Below are 17,520 nucleotides of genomic sequence, written 5' to 3'. Positions count from 1 at the left end.
TTCTTTTGAAAATATTTTACTCACTAGATGTGGTGATGTTTATCTATTTATCAAATCTTTGATACAAAGACAATTATTATGTATTTTTCCATGTTAAAATTTATCTATCTTTTTGATTAAAAAAATTATCTATCTTTTTTTTTGGGTGGGAAAAAAATTATCTATCTTAAAATATAAGTTAATTGTTTTCAAACATAACGCGGGTAATCAGTTATTCAAAAAAATCACCCCTAGTTAGTTTTGATACAACGCGGGTAATCAGTTTTGAAAAAGCGTGGGTAATGAATTTGTTTTTTTTTTTTTGCAGGTAATCAAAAATATATTCTTTATAAATAATAAAATATTGAACTTGTGAAATCACTCAAAGAAGCAATGAACAAATGATAATTTTTAATCACTCATTTAAATAAATTAGTTGCATATATTATATTTTTATGTGATTTAAAAAATCAACTATGTAAAAGTTATTTTTTAAAATAAATAAAAATAAGTAACTAAGTTGATGCAGTTAAGAAAATAAGCAATTAAAAGAGCAGTATGGTATAATTGAATTCCAATATATTAGGTGTCCCTCTTTTTAGTTTTTACATACCAATAACAGCATATCTTAATAAATGTATATCTTTTCTTTTTGGATAAAGGAATTAAAATTGTTTACTCACTTTCATACTTGCACAATATCTCAAATATCAAATTTAATAGTAAATTATATATTTTTGTTAGATAAGTATTACTTTGTTTTCAAGTTCATAACTGGATTTGTGCCAGCTTCTTCAGAAACTTTACAAGGTATATAATTACCTAAGATTCTCAAATTGTTCTAATTTTGTAATATAATATACAATATACAGGATTAAATCAGATGATAAAGGTATGACAATATCTTATATTCACAATTTTTTTTTCTAATTTTGTAAATACTATGCAATATGCAATATATGAGTCAGATGATGAAGGGGCGTTATTTATCGCGCAAAGTGTTACCAGTGATTGCAGGCTTCAATCTTATGTGGCTAGGGGCCATCCTTCTTGGTTGCGAGGTTTATTTGCCGAGGAAATGGTTTCTTCCTCTGTTTGAATTTTAGTTTTTATCTAACTATGCTCTTTGTTTGGAGCTGCATTTTTTGGATACCTCTCTCGTTGTGTTGAGATGGTTAGTTAGTAGTTGCAGGTTTTTTGGTTTAGGCTCAGCACTTGTTTTGTGGTGTCTGACTTTCTGGGTTGTAATCGTTGGTTTAATTCCATCAATATAATACCAGTCGAAAAAAAAAAAAAAAAAAAAAGTCAGATGATGAAGTAATGACAATACTAACACAAAGTATGAAAGTATTAACACAAATTATTAAATAGGATGTATTGCTTAATTCTCTCAGTCCACATTGTTTGTTTTCATTTCATAAGATTAAAATATTTGAAATTTCCAGTTTTGAAATTAAAATAAAATAAAATTAGAAAGCTGCGAAATGTATTTGAAAAGAGAAAGAGATCTCTTTTTTCAAAATTTGAAACTCCGCCCTTCCGTCTCTCTTCACGCGCCACCCACCTCTCTCTCTCTCTTTTCCCCCTTTCTTCATATAACCCCAATTTCCCCTTCCTTCTCCTCTCCCACTCTTTGAGATTTTTTTCACCCTGACTTTGAGATTTCGATTCTCTCTCTCTCTCGTTCTCTCACAAAATTCGAGGTCGACCCACAGATTTAGAGATTCATTCAGTAAGAAACTCTCTCATTCTTAAACCTCATTTGCTTTCTTCGAATCTGCTCTTTTGTTTTTTTTTTTTTTTTGTTGCTTTTTCTTCATTTTTACATTCATTCAGTGCCCCTAAGTAGCTCAATTTTAGGGTTATCTCACACTAATCTATGCGAATTGAAGATGAATCTTTTGCTTTACTGTTCTTTGTCACTTTGTTTTATGTATCTCTCTTCCAGTGCCCTTTTTCTCGGGATCTAATCTGTGACTCCATTTTTTGTTCTCTGGATTTGTTTGTCTTGGAAAAAAATTTGCAATGTGGGTTTCGTCTCTTCTTCTTTGTCGATCGATTCTAACATTTGTAGCTATTTTCCTGGGAAAATGTCATTCTAGGATTGCTTGATTCTGTCTGGTATTTAGGTATTTGATATGTTATATGAGCTGCAACTTTTCAGATCTACACTGTTATTATTTTGGGGATTTATAGCTCTATCAATGTTCTCAACTTAAGATCTAGACATTCAAATCTGTAATACATCGTATTCATGTTGCATTTACTATTGAGAAATTCTGGGTTGTTTGCTAGTAGACAAGCTTTGTTAATTTTTTTATATTCATGGATTTATGATGCCAAGCTCTGAGATGGATACTTATTGCATTGTGGATTTGTGTATTTAGTTTTGTTCATTTGCTGACCACCAACTGTTCGATGAATTGTCTCAGCCAAATGGACTCTCTTCCTGATGCGCTCCTTCAATACATTCTTTCCAACCTGACTGCTGCAAAGGATGTGGCTGCTTGCAACTGTGTGTCCAACCGATGGAAAGAGTCAACAGACTCTGTTACCAGAGTTGTATTCCCCAGGAATTCATTCGAAAGCATCTTGGAGACTGATGATTCTGACACCATCGTTCAGAAGATGATACTGTCTTTTCGTCGTCTTGAGGAGCTTGTGGTGTATAGCCCATTCTCTAGCAATGGTCTAGCATCTTGGATGGCGCATGTGGGTTCGTCTCTTAGGCTATTGGAGCTAAGGATGGATAATCTCGCTAGCGAAGAGGCTATCCTAGAGAGTCCTTTGAAGCTTGACTGCCTTGGCGTGGCTAAGAATTTGGAGACTTTGAGGCTTTGGGGTGTTTTAATGATGAGCCCTCCCAAGTGGGATATCTTCCCAAACCTTCGCTGCCTCGAAATAGTGGGAGCAAGAACAGATGATTCCACATTGTCTCATGCTTTACGTGCATGCCCGAATCTGACTAACTTGCTGCTACTAGCCTTTGAGGGAGTTAAATCCATAACGATCGATCTGCAATACTTGGAGCACTGTAAGCTGGATTTCTATGGACCAGGTAACAGCTTGCTAGTCCTCACGAGTCCGAGACTAGTGTCCCTTGATGTTCAAGGCTGTAGCTGGATCCGTGTCCCTGAAACCAAATTCTTAAAGAACCTATCCATCTCCAATATTGCTGGTAAACAGAATATTTGTTTACTTGTTTGGTTCTCCCATTACCATGTGCAAATGTCATTTGTCTTACTTTGTCTCTGATTGGTTAACAGGTAGAGTTTACATGGTAGATTTCCCTAACCTTCCGTCGCTTGAGGCCTTGTCAATTCGAGGTATACAATGGTGTTGGGATGCGTTATGCATCATACTGCAGCAAGCAAGAGACGTGAAGCATCTCTTCATGAAGGTTGAATTCACTGGCAATGAGTCCCTTCAACCTTTCCCTGAGATTGATTTTGTAGAGTTCTTCAACAACCATCCCAAGCTTCAAACATTTGACATCCATGGAGCAATGTTCGCTGCACTTTGCCAGAGAAACAGCCTAAAGAAGGTAAATATAGTCATCCTTTCTTCATCAGAAAAGTTCCCTATGAAGTCAAAGTCTTACTAACAATGAAACCTCCATTCTCTTTGCAGCTTGAGACAGGATTTGCAATACCTTGTTTGGAGGAGGTTACTATCACAGTGAGATCTCCACTGAACGCAGAACAGAAGATGAACACGCTGGAATCGCTTGTGAGATATGCGAGGGGTCTGAAACGAATGGTGATAAGGATTCTTCGGATGAAGAGCAACCACAGCAGTGCAGATGATTTCTGCGATGATATCTGCAAGTTCCGGTACATGCATCAGCATCTTATTCAAATAGAATGAGATATTCATTTTAGCAGCTAATCTTAAATTTCGGCCATTGATTTCTGTTTCTCATTGTGTTAGCTGCCATTTCTTGTCTGAACTCCTGAGTAATATTTTTGTTTCCTGATTCATGGTTATGAACTTATGACTTTGATTCTGATAACAGTTCAGAACTTTCCCTGCTGCTGTTGTCTTTAAAAGGATTGAATAATTATGAACACATTTCTGAATTTGGTTTTATTTCTTGTTCTTTATATATATTTTTACATTTGTTCGTAGGCCAAATCTATGCATGTGTTTTTTGTTTACTTATGTAGTCTACTTATGTGTCAAACAACTAAATATTGTCATATGCTTAAAAAAGAGTAAGAAGGTAATCTCCTTAAAACAAGACAAACCTCAGATTGCATTACATTATTATACCACAACCAAAATAAACCGAGGTAACGCAAAACGCGCAGCACCAACAATTTCAAAACCCAAAAAAAAAAACTTCTCTATATATAAACAGCATCAGTTCCTGCATTGAAAAATTACCTGGTGCTAATATCTTCTCTAACTCAAATATTTTTACAAAAAAGACAAAAAAAATAAAATAAAAATGGCGGGCCGCGACACATTCCAGCTGCGTTTCGCGGCTGTCGCGGCATCCGCCGCCGTATTGATCCTTCTCATGGCTGGTCAAGTCGCGGAATCGCGCATGATCAACCTCTGCTCTCACACAGCGTATCCATCTTTGTGCCGACCTCTAGTGAAACGCGTCACCAACCCAAGACGAGCCACGCACCGAACCATCCAGGCTTTAGAGGCAAAGACAAAAGTGGCTCTAGCGGAAGCAGCTAGGTTCAAAAACGGTAACCAAGCGATCACCACATGTTACGGAACGTTGAGCGACGCGATATACAATTTGGCGAGTGCGAGGAAGAGCATAAGGAAACGTGATGTGTCGGCGATGAACATGTACCTAACAGCGGCCGTGTCAGACTACGGCGCATGTGTGGACGGGTTTATTGAGACGGGTCAGGTGAATGCGGTCCAGAATGTAGCGGTTGACCTGAGGAAGATTAGCAGCAACTGCTTGTCGTTGTCTGCATTGATTAGCTGATTGATTAAGAGAACAACATTTGATTTAATTTTTCTCTCAAAACAAAACAAAAAATAAAGACTAATTAAGAAGTCTTAAACTAATTAAAAAAAGTTGGGTTTCTTTTTGTTGTTTTTGTTTTGGGGGATATATTATTGTTTGTTGAGATGATCCATCATTCGTATGTAACGCCACTGGGTGTAATTAATTATATCTGATTTCGTGTAATTAATTATCGTTAGTAGATTTTTTTCTTACGATGATTCCAATAAATTTGCGGAATACTTTTTCCAATTTTTTGTTTTCCTTAAAACTATTTTGTATTTAACAACATTCTTCTTGATCATGCTTTCTATTTCGGAATACGAGGTTAAAGATAGATTTGCAGACATTAAACGAGACAAACACAACAAACCAGTAAAGAGAATAGAATTTTCATTTTTATCATTACTGATCATGCTTTTAGAAAGTAAATAATATGCTAAGGATATTATGTTTTATTGACCACACTTAAGAAGAAGATCCATCAAAATTTCAGCTTTGGATCCAATTATAATAATAGATTGAATATATATATATATATATATATATATATATATATATAGGACCTACTGGTTTCTATTTATAACATATATGACTGATTCTTTATACAAAACTATATAACATATATTATGTAAGTATGCAATAACGTTATTATACAAAATTATTCTAGTGCTTTGTATTGATAACATATATGTATGCTTTTTCTCACAATCTGTTAAAAGAGCACGTTGTAGAAACATACCCATACAAAAGAACACAAAATAAGCTTAGCTAGCAAATAATTGACGTGATGGAACAAGTGGGCTTTTGCTTTGGATCTCACTACAAGAATAGTAAAGTTAAACAAAAATATCTTCTGCACAATTCGTGGTTTGTGGATACAAAGAAAAAAAAACCATGTCGACCAAAAAAAAAAAAAAAAAGGATACAAGAGAAGAGAAGAACGAACGAATCATAAAAATATCAAAAGAAAAAGACAAAAAGATAACAATAAAATTTATATATATAAAAAAAATCAACGGTGAGAAGATTCCGTATAAAATAAGAAGAAAAATATCAAACACAGAAAGGTGGAGTCCACAAGTGTACCGTCCATCATCTCTCTTTCCCCGTGCCGTTCCTCCTAGGTGCTCGTATCACGATGCGCCACGTAGCGTAATCGCTGGATAAAGTGCCCGTTTTAACTTCGATTACACGTGAGTGTGAAGTGAGTGAAGTAGCCAAGGAGAGAAGACGAGACCCCCCCCCAATACACCACACTAGTCGCTTCCTCATTAGACCATCCTCTGATTCTGGGATCTTCCTCTCTCTCTCTCTTTGATTCTCTTCTTCAGATTCTTTGTTTCAGTTCACTAAACAGGTAATTTTGATTTCTGAATTTCACCTTCAATTTCGTGTGTTTCTGTTATTCGATTTTGCAAAGTTTCCGCCACTAAGGTGAAAAGAGGGTTCTGAGTGTTTGTGATTCTTGTTCAGAAAATCTCGGCTTTGTTAGACTACGAGAGACGATTCTTTTCTTCTCTGTGTAAACAACACATGTTCCATTGCCTCAACTAACTAATTTTAAGCTTTGTCTTCTAACTGAAAGGAAAAGATGATTTAAGAAACTGCTTTTTTTGGGTTGTCTACTCTGTTAGATTCTTCTTTTTCTTTGGGACAAATAGTATTATTACTTGCTTCTTTTACATGGCAAAAGCTTGATTGTATTTTTTTTTCTTCTTATTATATAATATAATCACTACTTTACTTAACAGATCAGGCAAGTTTGATTCACTACAAAGTGAAAGCATGAGTAACTCCGTAGTCCATAACTTACTCAATCGGGGTTTGATTCGTCCTGTTTCTTTTGACCATCAACACAAGCTCTACTCTTCCTCCCTTCCTGCTCTTTCCCCTCCTCTCAGGTCCAAATTATACGGCAAAGCTCTTAAAAAGACCGGTCAGAGTCTGACCACTGAAACTGGAAGATCGCTCTCCTTTGTCCCACGAGCTGTTCTTGCCATGGATCCTCAGGTAATTAACAAAAACAGTGTTTGTAACTACTCAATGTATATGTACTTTGACATTGTTTTGGATTGCGATATTTTGGTTGCAACTACTCAATGTATGTACTTTTTCATGGACCTGAATGATATACACTTCTGTGTAGAAATCAAAGTTTTGCTTTGCTTTGTTGTATATTGCTTTCAGATGCTTATCATACCGATATGTGCTGAATAGTTTCATCGTTTTAACAGGCAGCCGAGAAATTTACTCTTGACGGAAATATTGACTTACTGGTAAGTGTAGCTTTACAGATAATGGATATTATATCTTGTTGGGATTTGTAGCCATAAGATTTATGCAATGGTAGGTTTTATGGATGTAATTGAATAGGTCGAAGTCACTTCTGCTTCGGTAAGAGAAGTAAATATCCAGATAGCTCATACAAGTGACTCATTGCTTCTACACTGGGGTGCAATTCGTGACAACAAAGAGTAATACCCTTGTCAAATCATGTTCAAGTTGCCTAGTTAATATGTTTCTTCAAGCTTATTACGGCACATTCTTTTATTAACTTTCTTTTTCTTTTTTCCGTGTCAGAAAATGGGTTCTACCTTCTCGCTCTCCGGATAGAACTATAAACCACAAGAATAGAGCGCTTAGAACTCCATTTGTGAAAGTAAGTTTTTGTTTACATTCCTCGACATACATTACACTGTACAGCGCTACTTGTGATGGTATAGCTGATACCAGTGTAACTTAAGATTTCCAAGTAATGCTTTGGATTTTCATTCTCAGTCCGGTGCCAACTCTTGCCTTAAACTAGAGATAGATGATCGTGCCATACACGCTATTGAGTTTCTTATATTTGACGAAAGTCGGAACAAGTGGTGAGCTTGTTTTCTTCTCTTCTTGCTATTAAGCCAGAACATTGAGCTACCTAGTTCTGTTTAAGTATTTTCCTTTCTCATGATCTTGACATATGCAGGTATAAAAATAATGGGCAGAATTTTCGTATAAACTTACCCACGGAAAGGAAGTTGGAACACAATGTTTCTGTTCCTGAAGACCTTGTCCAGATCCAAGCATATCTTAGATGGGAACGTAATGGTAAACAAATGTACAACCCTGAGAAAGAGAAGGTAAGTCAGACGTTGTCCCTGTACAAGCATATCTTCAAGGATATTTTTCTTTGATATCTTTTTCAATGCTCACCTTTTATGTTGTTATGTAATCACCTTTCATCACCGGTACGGTTTTCATTCAGATGTTAATTTTGATTAGCTAAGTTGGAAATTGCTCTTGGTTGAGTAATGTCAATGGAATTAAAATACTTTTTCCGATTATATTACAAAAATAATACTTGAATAAAGTTGACTGGTGTCATGAAATATGTATATTGTTTCTCTACCTGGTAAACAAGTTTTTGAATTGGTTGCATTTATATCAAGTACTCTTCATTTGGGTATATTCACTATTTTATTGTTAAGGAGAATAATTAGTCTCTGATCATTAGGAGGAATATGAAGCCGCCCGTACGGAGCTACAAGAGGAAATGATGCGTGGTGCTTCAGTGGAAGATCTTCGAGCAAAGTTGTCGCAGAAAGATAACACTAATGAATCTCCAAAATCTAATGATACTTCATCCAGTGGACGGGAGACACAGAAAAAAGCTTCCAAGCAACCAGAGCGTAAAAAGTATTATAGCACCGAGAAGATCCAGCGGAAGGGAAGGGACCTGAATAAGCTTATCTGTAAGCATGTTGCTGATTCTGTTGAACCAAATTCCAAATCCTCAACGGAACCACGGTCCTTAACAACTCTAGAGATATACGCCAAAGCAAAAGAGGAACAAGAAACCACTCCAGTCTTTAGCAAGAAAACGTTCAAGCTTGAAGGCAGTGCGATTTTGGTCAGTTGAGATATCTTCTTTCTCTCTTCTCTATCTCTATTCGGGTTAGATATACATCCACAAGTATCTTCTAATGGCAAGTCATTGCTCCCTCTCTATAGGTTCTTGTTACTAAAATTTCCGGAAAGACGAAAATTCATCTGGCAACCGATTTCAAAGAGCCGGTTACCCTTCATTGGGCTTTGTCACAAAAGGGTGGAGAGTGGTTGGTAAGATATTTCTTCTTTATTTCTCAAACAAGAACATACTTTGAAATTAAGATCGTTCCTTCTCAATTACATGTCTTTTGTTTGGTCTCTTTTGCTCTGAGTTTATGAAACATTGACACTGCAGGACCCACCTTCAGATAAATTGCCACCAAACTCGTTGCCAGTACGTGGTGCTGTTGATACCAAACTGACCATTACTTCAACAGATCTTCCTAGTCCGGTATGACTAGCCGAACCTATTTATACACTATAAGTTTACTAGCATTTGGATCCAGAGATAGCATGTAAAAGACCTCATGTCAACCAAAAATGTAGGTTCAAACTTTTGAGCTAGAAATCGAAGGCGACAGCTACAAGGGCATGCCGTTTGTACTAAATGCTGGTGAAAGGTGGATTAAAAATAATGACAGTGACTTTTATGTGGACTTTGCTAAAGAAGAAAAACATGTTCAGAAGGTTCCTCTTCCTTCTTGGTCTCTTTAAACCACATTCAATTGCATCCTATTGTCCCATAAATGCTGATTGTGCCATTTTCTAGGATTATGGTGATGGAAAAGGTACAGCCAAGCATTTACTGGATAGAATTGCAGATTTGGAGAGTGAGGCCCAGAAGTCTTTCATGCATAGGTCAGTATTATGCTCAAGCATCCTGGTTCTTATTTCATGTTTCAGAATTTGAGAAGTTTCATTGGTATTCCCTTTTCAAACCATTTGCTACTTGAAATCCCTATCAAGCTGATGACCCAACTTGACGTGTTTCGTTAGTCTTCTTTGGTTATCCATCACATCACAATTTTTGCACTTATGAGTTCGAAAGATTAATCTAACATTCTACAACTTATAGTCATTCATCCACCATCTATGATGGTCACTAATAAATTGATTGATCCATGTTCAATGATCACCAAATTTATATTCTCAGTAATATATCTCTTTTGTGCATGAAGTGATTTGCAACTTCTGGAAAACACCCTGATATTTCGGAAGAGTTAAATCTTGCTCTCTCTTTTTCCTTCTAGATTCAACATTGCAGCAGATCTTGTAGATGAGGCAAAAAATGCTGGTCAACTGGGCTTCGCAGGGATCCTAGTCTGGATGAGGTTTATGGCTACAAGACAGCTTGTGTGGAACAAAAACTATAATGTTAAGCCACGGTACAGTTTAAATAATGTGACATAAATTGAAGTTTAGACTGTCCACCGTTTCCTATTCATCCCCAAGGCAAATATTAGCAAACCTTATGGGAGCCTTCTAAGTTGTTCTGACAGCTGAAAATAATACCTTCATTTAATTGAATACAGCATCGTTTCAGTAGTTTACACAACGCACCACTTTATTTCAGGGAGATAAGCCAAGCGCAAGATAGGCTTACGGATGTTCTCCAGGACGTTTATGCAAGTTCTCCAGAGTACAGAGAACTTTTGCGGATGATAATGTCTACTGTTGGTCGAGGCGGTGAAGGAGATGTCGGGCAGCGAATCCGAGATGAAATTCTAGTCGTCCAGGTTAGTCTTTAGATTTCTTATAATCTTTAAATAAAGATTTTACTTCCGACTGAACGATGGTGGGAATGAGAAGAAAAGCTCTACAAGAATAAATCTTAAATTCCAGGGGTGCTATTTCTTGAATTTTCTTGGAGTGGATTCCCTATTTCTCCTACTGTCCCACACTTTTCTTTAATATAACAGAATTGTGGCCGTGTTGAGCATGTCTATCTGGCTTATTAAGATGAGATAGGATGCCCTCACTAGCCTGAAACTTCTATATTCATTTGAAGCATTATGAGTGAACTTCTTGCTTGCAGAGGAAAAATGACTGCAAGGGTGGAATGATGGAGGAATGGCATCAGAAGTTGCATAACAACACTAGTCCAGATGATGTTGTCATCTGTCAGGTATTTGGGCTTCTACCCTTCCGGTTCCAATCTTAATCTTTCTCTTGACACTTTTCTTGCTGTAGGCATTGATGGATTTTGTCAAAAGTGACTTTGATATGAGTGTTTACTGGAAGACTTTGAATGATAATGGCATAACCAAAGAGCGACTCTTAAGTTATGATCGTGGCATACATTCTGAACCAAGTTTTAGAAGAGAACAAAAAGATGGTCTTCTGCGTGATCTTGGACACTACATGAGGACTTTAAAGGTTACTTCCCCACATTTATGTATACAAATATAGGATTCTTCAGCAAACTTGGTATGATTTCCTCTTTTTCCTTTTCTTACTACGGGAAATCATGTAATTTGTGGTTTTCTTTATTTTTTCTAGGCTGTTCATTCAGGGGCAGACCTTGAGTCGGCTATACAAAATTGCATGGGCTACCAAGATGACGTAATGCCACTATATTGAAAAGTTACAGTTAATGATTCTTCTTAGATTGACAACTGAACATTTGTGTTGTTCTTCAGGGTGAAGGTTTTATGGTTGGGGTGCAAATAAATCCTGTATCAGGACTGCCTTCTGGATATCCAGTAATTTTTTCTCTCATCTTCCTTACTTATTTCAAGTATTGAATACACCACCTGCCAAATCAGTACAACTTACACTGTGTTGACACTACCCTAAACAGGACTTACTTCGTTTCGTTCTAGAACATGTTGAGGAAAAGAATGTAGAGCCGCTTCTTGAGGTGTAATATTTTCCTAATTACTGGTCGGTTTTATTTATACTATGAATTTGGCTTCTTTGAGTCTTATACTTAACCATGAGAAGGAATATTGATGTAGGGTTTGCTTGAAGCTCGCCAAGAGCTAAGGCCGCTTCTGTTGAAGTCCCATGACCGCCTCAAGGATCTGTTATTCTTGGACCTGGCTCTCGATTCTACTGTCAGAACAGCTATTGAAAGAGGATATGAACAATTGAATGATGCTGGACCTGAGGTTAGTCTTATTAATCGTCATGATAATTTGTTCGTGAACCTCATGTGTCAACAGTTCCAGATTCGTCTTTTTTTGTTCTTTTCTCCAGATAACTTTTGTCTTCCTTAATACTTTCTTATCGCAGAAAATCATGTACTTCATCAGCCTAGTTCTTGAAAATCTTGCCCTTTCTTCAGATGACAATGAAGACCTTATATACTGCTTGAAGGTGCATTAAATACTCAGTCAATTTCCCACGTAGGCTGTAAAACATTCTAAAACGTGAAGAATTTAGATAAGATGCATGATTCTATTCTTCTGCTTTTGAAGGGATGGCAACATGCTCTCGGCATGTACAAGAGCAAAAAAGATCATTGGGCTCTGTATGCAAAATCTGTTCTCGACAGAAGCCGACTAGCACTGGCAAGCAAAGCTGAGAGGTACCTAGAAATTTTGCAACCATCGGCTGAATATCTTGGATCTTGTCTCGGAGTCGAGCAATGGGCTGTAAGTTACATTTCCCTGAAGCCGTCTTCCTATTTCAGCTGTAACTATCATCTTCCAGAATAAAAGAGAGAGGTTTTAATATTCTTTTAACCACTTTACCAGGTCACCATATTTACTGAAGAGATTATTCGAGCCGGATCTGCAGCAGCATTGTCGTCACTAGTTAACCGACTTGACCCAGTTCTTAGGCAAACTGCAAACTTGGGAAGGTTAGATAGCTAAACAATTGTCTATGACTGATTGACATACTTCTGTAGCAATATGTATCTATTATCTCCCGGTAGTTACACATCAGAAAATCTAAGGTTGCTTCTTATTCTCTTAATCAGTTGGCAGGTCATTAGTCCTGTAGAGGTCGTTGGATATGTCATTGTTGTGGATGAATTGCTCACTGTACAGAATAAAACCTACGACAGACCTACAATTATAGTTGCAAACAGAGTGAGAGGAGAGGAGGAAATTCCTGATGGTGCAGTTGCAGTACTGACACCTGACATGCCGGATGTACTATCTCATGTTTCTGTTCGAGCAAGAAATGGAAAGGTAAAATTTCTCGTCATTTTGCCAAATGGTTTCTCAATGCTCGCTACCTGTTCATTTAACTTTGCCTGGATTGTCACTTGCAGATCTGCTTTGCCACATGTTTTGATTCTGGAATCTTATCCGATCTCCAAGGAAAGGATGGAAAGCTGTTGAGCCTACAACCAACCTCTGCGGATGTAGTCTATAAGTAAGCATCCTTGTTTGCTATAGTACGGAAAACTTAGCTGGGATATTCTCTCCTTTTGTGTTATAGACAGATCAAGTAGAATTACTTAATTCATTTTGAGAGGAAATTTTTGGGCAAAATGATATTCTTACTTCTTTTTTTTTTCTCAGGGAGGTAAACGATAGTGAGCTTTCGAGTCTAAGTTCCGACAACATAGAAGATGCCCCTCCAAGCATTTCTTTGGTCAAGAAAGAGTTTGCGGGTAGATATGCTATATCATCTGAAGAGTTCACCAGTGACTTGGTTAGTGTTTAATGTTATTGGATTCATGCTTTCCCGCCTTTGTCTATTTAGTGGTTTTCTTCCTTCTGTTTTCATAATAAAGATCGAATAAGATAGTTGTTTAATTGTGTATGAACTTCCTCATGTTTAAAAATAACTGACTTCACAGATTTGGGTAATACACCCCCATTGTCTTTCTAGGTTGGTGCTAAATCAAGAAATATTGGATATCTGAAAGGAAAAGTTCCTTCTTGGGTGGGTATCCCAACTTCAGTTGCGTTGCCATTTGGTGTTTTTGAGAAGGTTATCTCCGACAAGGCAAATGAGGTAGGATAGTAGACACTCTCAACTCATTCTGGCTAAAAACATTTATGAAGACACTTTACTGAAATTTGCTACCCGTATGGTTTATCTGTTCGTTACTGGTGGCATTCATCTGGATATATTAGAGTATAGAGTTCCAATGCTCCTCTAGGATTTCTATGAAATTGTTTAGAACATACCTTTCATGACTATCCTGAAGTTATTGCTGTCAAAACCAATATATCTTGAGACTTTGCTTTTCCATGATTACTTTCACCATACCTCACTTTCCACTGACTCTCTCTCCTTCTGAATGTGGCAGACGGTGAATGAGAAATTGCTAGTATTGAAGAAAACTCTTGATGGGGGGGACCAAGGTGCTCTGAAGGAAATTCGTGAGACATTGTTGGGGCTAGTTGCACCTGCAGAACTGGTATGTTCATATTGTTTGTCGTTAGAACCTTGAGACACAACACTAATCTGGGCTGCGGTTGTTTATTTTCACAACACATGTTGTTAGCCACAATGAATTTCACATTTGGACCCTAAACTCTGTTCTTTGAACTGGATCCTTACCAGCAAACCATTTTGCTTTTAGTTTATGCATATTGCTGTGGATTAGCTTGATGCCTATGATTCTAAGAGTGCATTTTTCGGAAAAGCTGAAATTTCCTTTGTGAGATTGAGTGAAATATACAGAATTGCTAAGATAAGTGCCTATGTAATGGTTCTGGTGCTCAGGTTGAAGAACTGAAAAGTACTATGAAAAGTTCTGACATGCCGTGGCCGGGTGATGAAGGTGAAAAGAGATGGGAGCAAGCTTGGGCAGCCATTAAAAAGGTAAAATCTTGAGTATAAGGGGCATTGGTGCTTAACATGAAGATGTCAAAATCTCACTAACCAGCTATCTAAATTTCAGGTTTGGGCTTCGAAATGGAATGAGAGAGCATACTTCAGCACGAGAAAAGTAAAACTGGATCATGACTATCTCTGCATGGCTGTTTTGGTCCAAGAAGTCATCAATGCGGATTACGCATTTGTTATTCACACAACTAACCCATCTTCTGGAGATTCATCAGAAATTTACGCTGAGGTAAAAGATCCTCTACTCCCCCTTCATTCCAACTTATACCCCTTATGAACGGGTGCTTCTTCCAACTACACCTCACTGTTGTTTTTCGGTTTCAGGTTGTCAAAGGCCTTGGTGAAACTCTTGTAGGAGCATATCCTGGTCGGTCTTTGAGTTTCATCAGCAAGAAAGACAACCTCGATTCGCCTCTGGTACTAAAGCTAACCATTGGTGTATTATGAGTAGAAATACTGGTATAGGATATTTTCAACCCCGCTGATGAAATTTAAAACATCATTCAGGTGTTGGGTTACCCAAGCAAACCAATCGGGCTGTTCATAAGAAGTTCAATCATCTTCAGATCTGACTCCAACGGAGAAGATCTCGAAGGTTATGCAGGTGCAGGCCTCTATGACAGGTAATATAAACAGACTCACTAAACCTCTTGTCGTTTTCTTGATCTCATCATTTAACAAGGAAAACATGGCCTTCCTTTTCTTTTTGCAGTGTACCAATGGACGAGGAAGACAAAGTCGTGCTAGATTACACAACAGATCCCTTGATCAATGACGAGAGCTTCCAGAAAAAGATTCTCTCAGACATCGCACGTGCCGGAGATGCCATTGAGAAACTCTATGGGACTGCACAGGACATCGAAGGTGTGATCAGAGACGGGAAGCTCTATGTCGTCCAGACAAGACCACAAGTTTGATCAAATTTTCCGACCACTTCTCAATGTACACGTTACATTTTCTGTCCAGTAAACTTCTTATTTGCTCTCTAAGCAAAGAGTATAAAAGCATAAGCGTATAGTCGATTACATAATGTGTAGTACAAAAACTATTGGCATTACGATTAAGATATAAATAAAGAAGTGTTATTTAGAGTTGGAAACTTCTCCAGCTATTGCTTCTTGAAGTTGAGTGCAACTTAAAACTGTTTAGCTTTTGTAAATTAGTATAATTCAAACTGTTTTTTGTTTTCTGTATATAATTTGTCAAACACTCAAAACTGTATTTGGAATTCTAATTACAAGTTAGGACTACAGGGTAAAAATTGCAATAAAACTCTATCTATCAATAAATATGAGGTTTCCGTTTTCCCGAATGATTGTGGTTTGAGGGTTTAACACGCCCTTAATTTGGCAAAATACACGAACTAAGATGCAATTGAAGATGATTCTTTTTGTTGCTATGTTAAGTTAACAGCCAAATGATACATGTCACTTCTTCATCCACCACTCTCTTTGACTTTATTTTCTAAATATCTTTCTCAGTGTTTTGGTTTGTACTAATTTAATATTTTGTATAGGAATCTCGCAGAGATGACCTTCTCTGAAGCCAACCACCACACCATTATATATTGTTCAGTGTTAACAAAAATGCATAGCGACCGACATTTAATGCACACAAATTTCGGATGCGTGTATGATAATAGAAATCACAATAATACACTCAAAGATAACACAAAACCAGTTTGGACCATATTATATGATCCAACCATTCAATAATGGCATCCAATTTTGTAAGTAAGAATCATATGTAATTTTATCTCTATACCGATATCGTCGAAGATTCTCGACGCATTATTTGTAAGACATCAATATGCATGCAGAATAAAAGTAATCATATACTTGAAAAATTGTGCTATTTACGAAAAATATACGGTAATGAGGTAGCTTTGACATTTACGCGAAATAAACCAATGATTAGAATGAATTATCGATTTTCGTAGTCAAATGCTTAGTTAACAAGTTTAAGGTTGTTTTTCTTCTTTTAAGAATTCACTAATAGTGGAAATGTGAAAGAATATATCTTTAACCCATGACTTGGTGCATGGATTAGGGTTTTTTTTTTTTTTAAATATGATTACGAGTTTTAAATCTCTAGGCATATACTGTACGCAACATATAATATTATGAATGTTTGTAATTGGTTGAATAAAAACTTATTATATACAGTATGGCTTATTGATTATTCATTATGGACGGAGGGTAATTGTGTTCGTCCATGTTAGACACAATTAAAGATGATTGTCTATCATGAAAATGTGATAGACAAAACTCTATATACGTATTCAGATCTAAATAATACTACCTTTTAATGCTATTTAGATTTAGAATATTAATGAAATAACCAAGAGAGAGCAAGAAGTAATAATGATAATTGGTGCTTGGTGGTGTGAATGAATAATATATAAGGATGGCATGGCATGCATGGAATGGGTCCCCAACCCCAACAACATACGCACTCGATAGCTTGCATTTGCTAAATATACCCAGCAGCGCATGCCCATGCATGTCCCTAATACAAAACTACTTAAGTGTACATATGTATAAATATGATCTATAAACTATTTCTGCATGCGCATTACATATGTTGTATTGAGCAACGTGTACTTACTAGTTACACCAACGTTACTAAACAAAAACAAAAAGGGTTTAATTAGTTGTATCAAATTTGGTTTCCCATTTTCTAAAATATTTTTGACAAAATAAACAGTTTGAAAAAATAAGGAAAAAAATAGTATTGAATGATAGATAGAAGATTACAAGTTTTAAAATAATATGATGATGGAAAAAATAATAGAGAATATATTATGGTTTGTAAAAGAAAAGGAAAAGGAGGGAGTAGCTGACAGAAGGAACATATAGGGAAGAGGGAAAAGAGAAAAAGCGAAATTCAAGAATCAACAATAATAAAAAGAAAATGTAAATTATTTTACAAATTCCTTT

General features: G+C 36.6%; 3 protein-coding genes across 4 annotated transcripts; all 3 read left to right on the top strand.

Moving 5' to 3' along the window:
* The first annotated feature begins 1,512 nt into the window (after positions 1 to 1,512).
* Positions 1,513 to 4,068, top strand: LOC17898019 (F-box protein At1g10780). Of its 2 annotated transcripts, XM_006307575.2 has the most exons (4): positions 1,513 to 1,711; positions 2,412 to 3,157; positions 3,246 to 3,523; positions 3,610 to 4,068. In XM_006307575.2, the coding sequence occupies exons 2-4, from the start codon at positions 2,416 to 2,418 to the stop codon at positions 3,844 to 3,846; spliced, it is 1,257 nt and encodes a 418-aa protein (XP_006307637.1). In that variant the 5' UTR covers positions 1,513 to 1,711; positions 2,412 to 2,415; the 3' UTR covers positions 3,847 to 4,068. The 2 variants fall into 2 exon arrangements, with proteins under 2 accessions (XP_006307637.1, XP_023645667.1); XM_023789899.1 differs by lacking the exon at positions 1,513 to 1,711 and having other exon boundaries at positions 2,398 to 3,157.
* Positions 4,069 to 4,304: 236 nt separating this feature from the next.
* LOC17896842 lies at positions 4,305 to 5,175 on the top strand. Its single transcript, XM_006304197.2, has one exon. The coding sequence runs from the start codon at positions 4,430 to 4,432 to the stop codon at positions 4,931 to 4,933; it is 504 nt and encodes a 167-aa protein (XP_006304259.1). The 5' UTR covers positions 4,305 to 4,429; the 3' UTR covers positions 4,934 to 5,175.
* Positions 5,176 to 6,094: 919 nt separating this feature from the next.
* LOC17900870 (alpha-glucan water dikinase 1, chloroplastic) lies at positions 6,095 to 15,680 on the top strand. The gene is made up of 33 exons (XM_023789057.1): positions 6,095 to 6,314; positions 6,709 to 6,967; positions 7,192 to 7,233; positions 7,331 to 7,431; positions 7,538 to 7,616; positions 7,736 to 7,827; positions 7,926 to 8,079; positions 8,454 to 8,849; positions 8,951 to 9,058; positions 9,183 to 9,278; positions 9,374 to 9,514; positions 9,597 to 9,685; positions 10,078 to 10,212; positions 10,401 to 10,563; positions 10,863 to 10,952; positions 11,018 to 11,203; positions 11,327 to 11,389; positions 11,467 to 11,529; positions 11,628 to 11,687; positions 11,785 to 11,937; positions 12,062 to 12,145; positions 12,247 to 12,423; positions 12,526 to 12,632; positions 12,753 to 12,966; positions 13,050 to 13,153; positions 13,303 to 13,435; positions 13,616 to 13,741; positions 14,040 to 14,150; positions 14,459 to 14,557; positions 14,637 to 14,810; positions 14,906 to 14,998; positions 15,089 to 15,204; positions 15,294 to 15,680. The coding sequence occupies exons 2-33, from the start codon at positions 6,743 to 6,745 to the stop codon at positions 15,496 to 15,498; spliced, it is 4,179 nt and encodes a 1,392-aa protein (XP_023644825.1). The 5' UTR covers positions 6,095 to 6,314; positions 6,709 to 6,742; the 3' UTR covers positions 15,499 to 15,680.
* The last annotated feature ends 1,840 nt before the right edge of the window (positions 15,681 to 17,520 follow it).

The sequence above is a fragment of the Capsella rubella genome, unplaced genomic scaffold (assembly GCF_000375325.1).
Source record: "Capsella rubella cultivar Monte Gargano unplaced genomic scaffold, Caprub1_0 scaffold_1, whole genome shotgun sequence".
Taxonomy (NCBI): Eukaryota; Viridiplantae; Streptophyta; class Magnoliopsida; order Brassicales; family Brassicaceae; genus Capsella; species Capsella rubella.
Note: the sequence above shows the minus strand (reverse complement) of the source record. Positions and strands in the feature narration are given on the sequence as shown.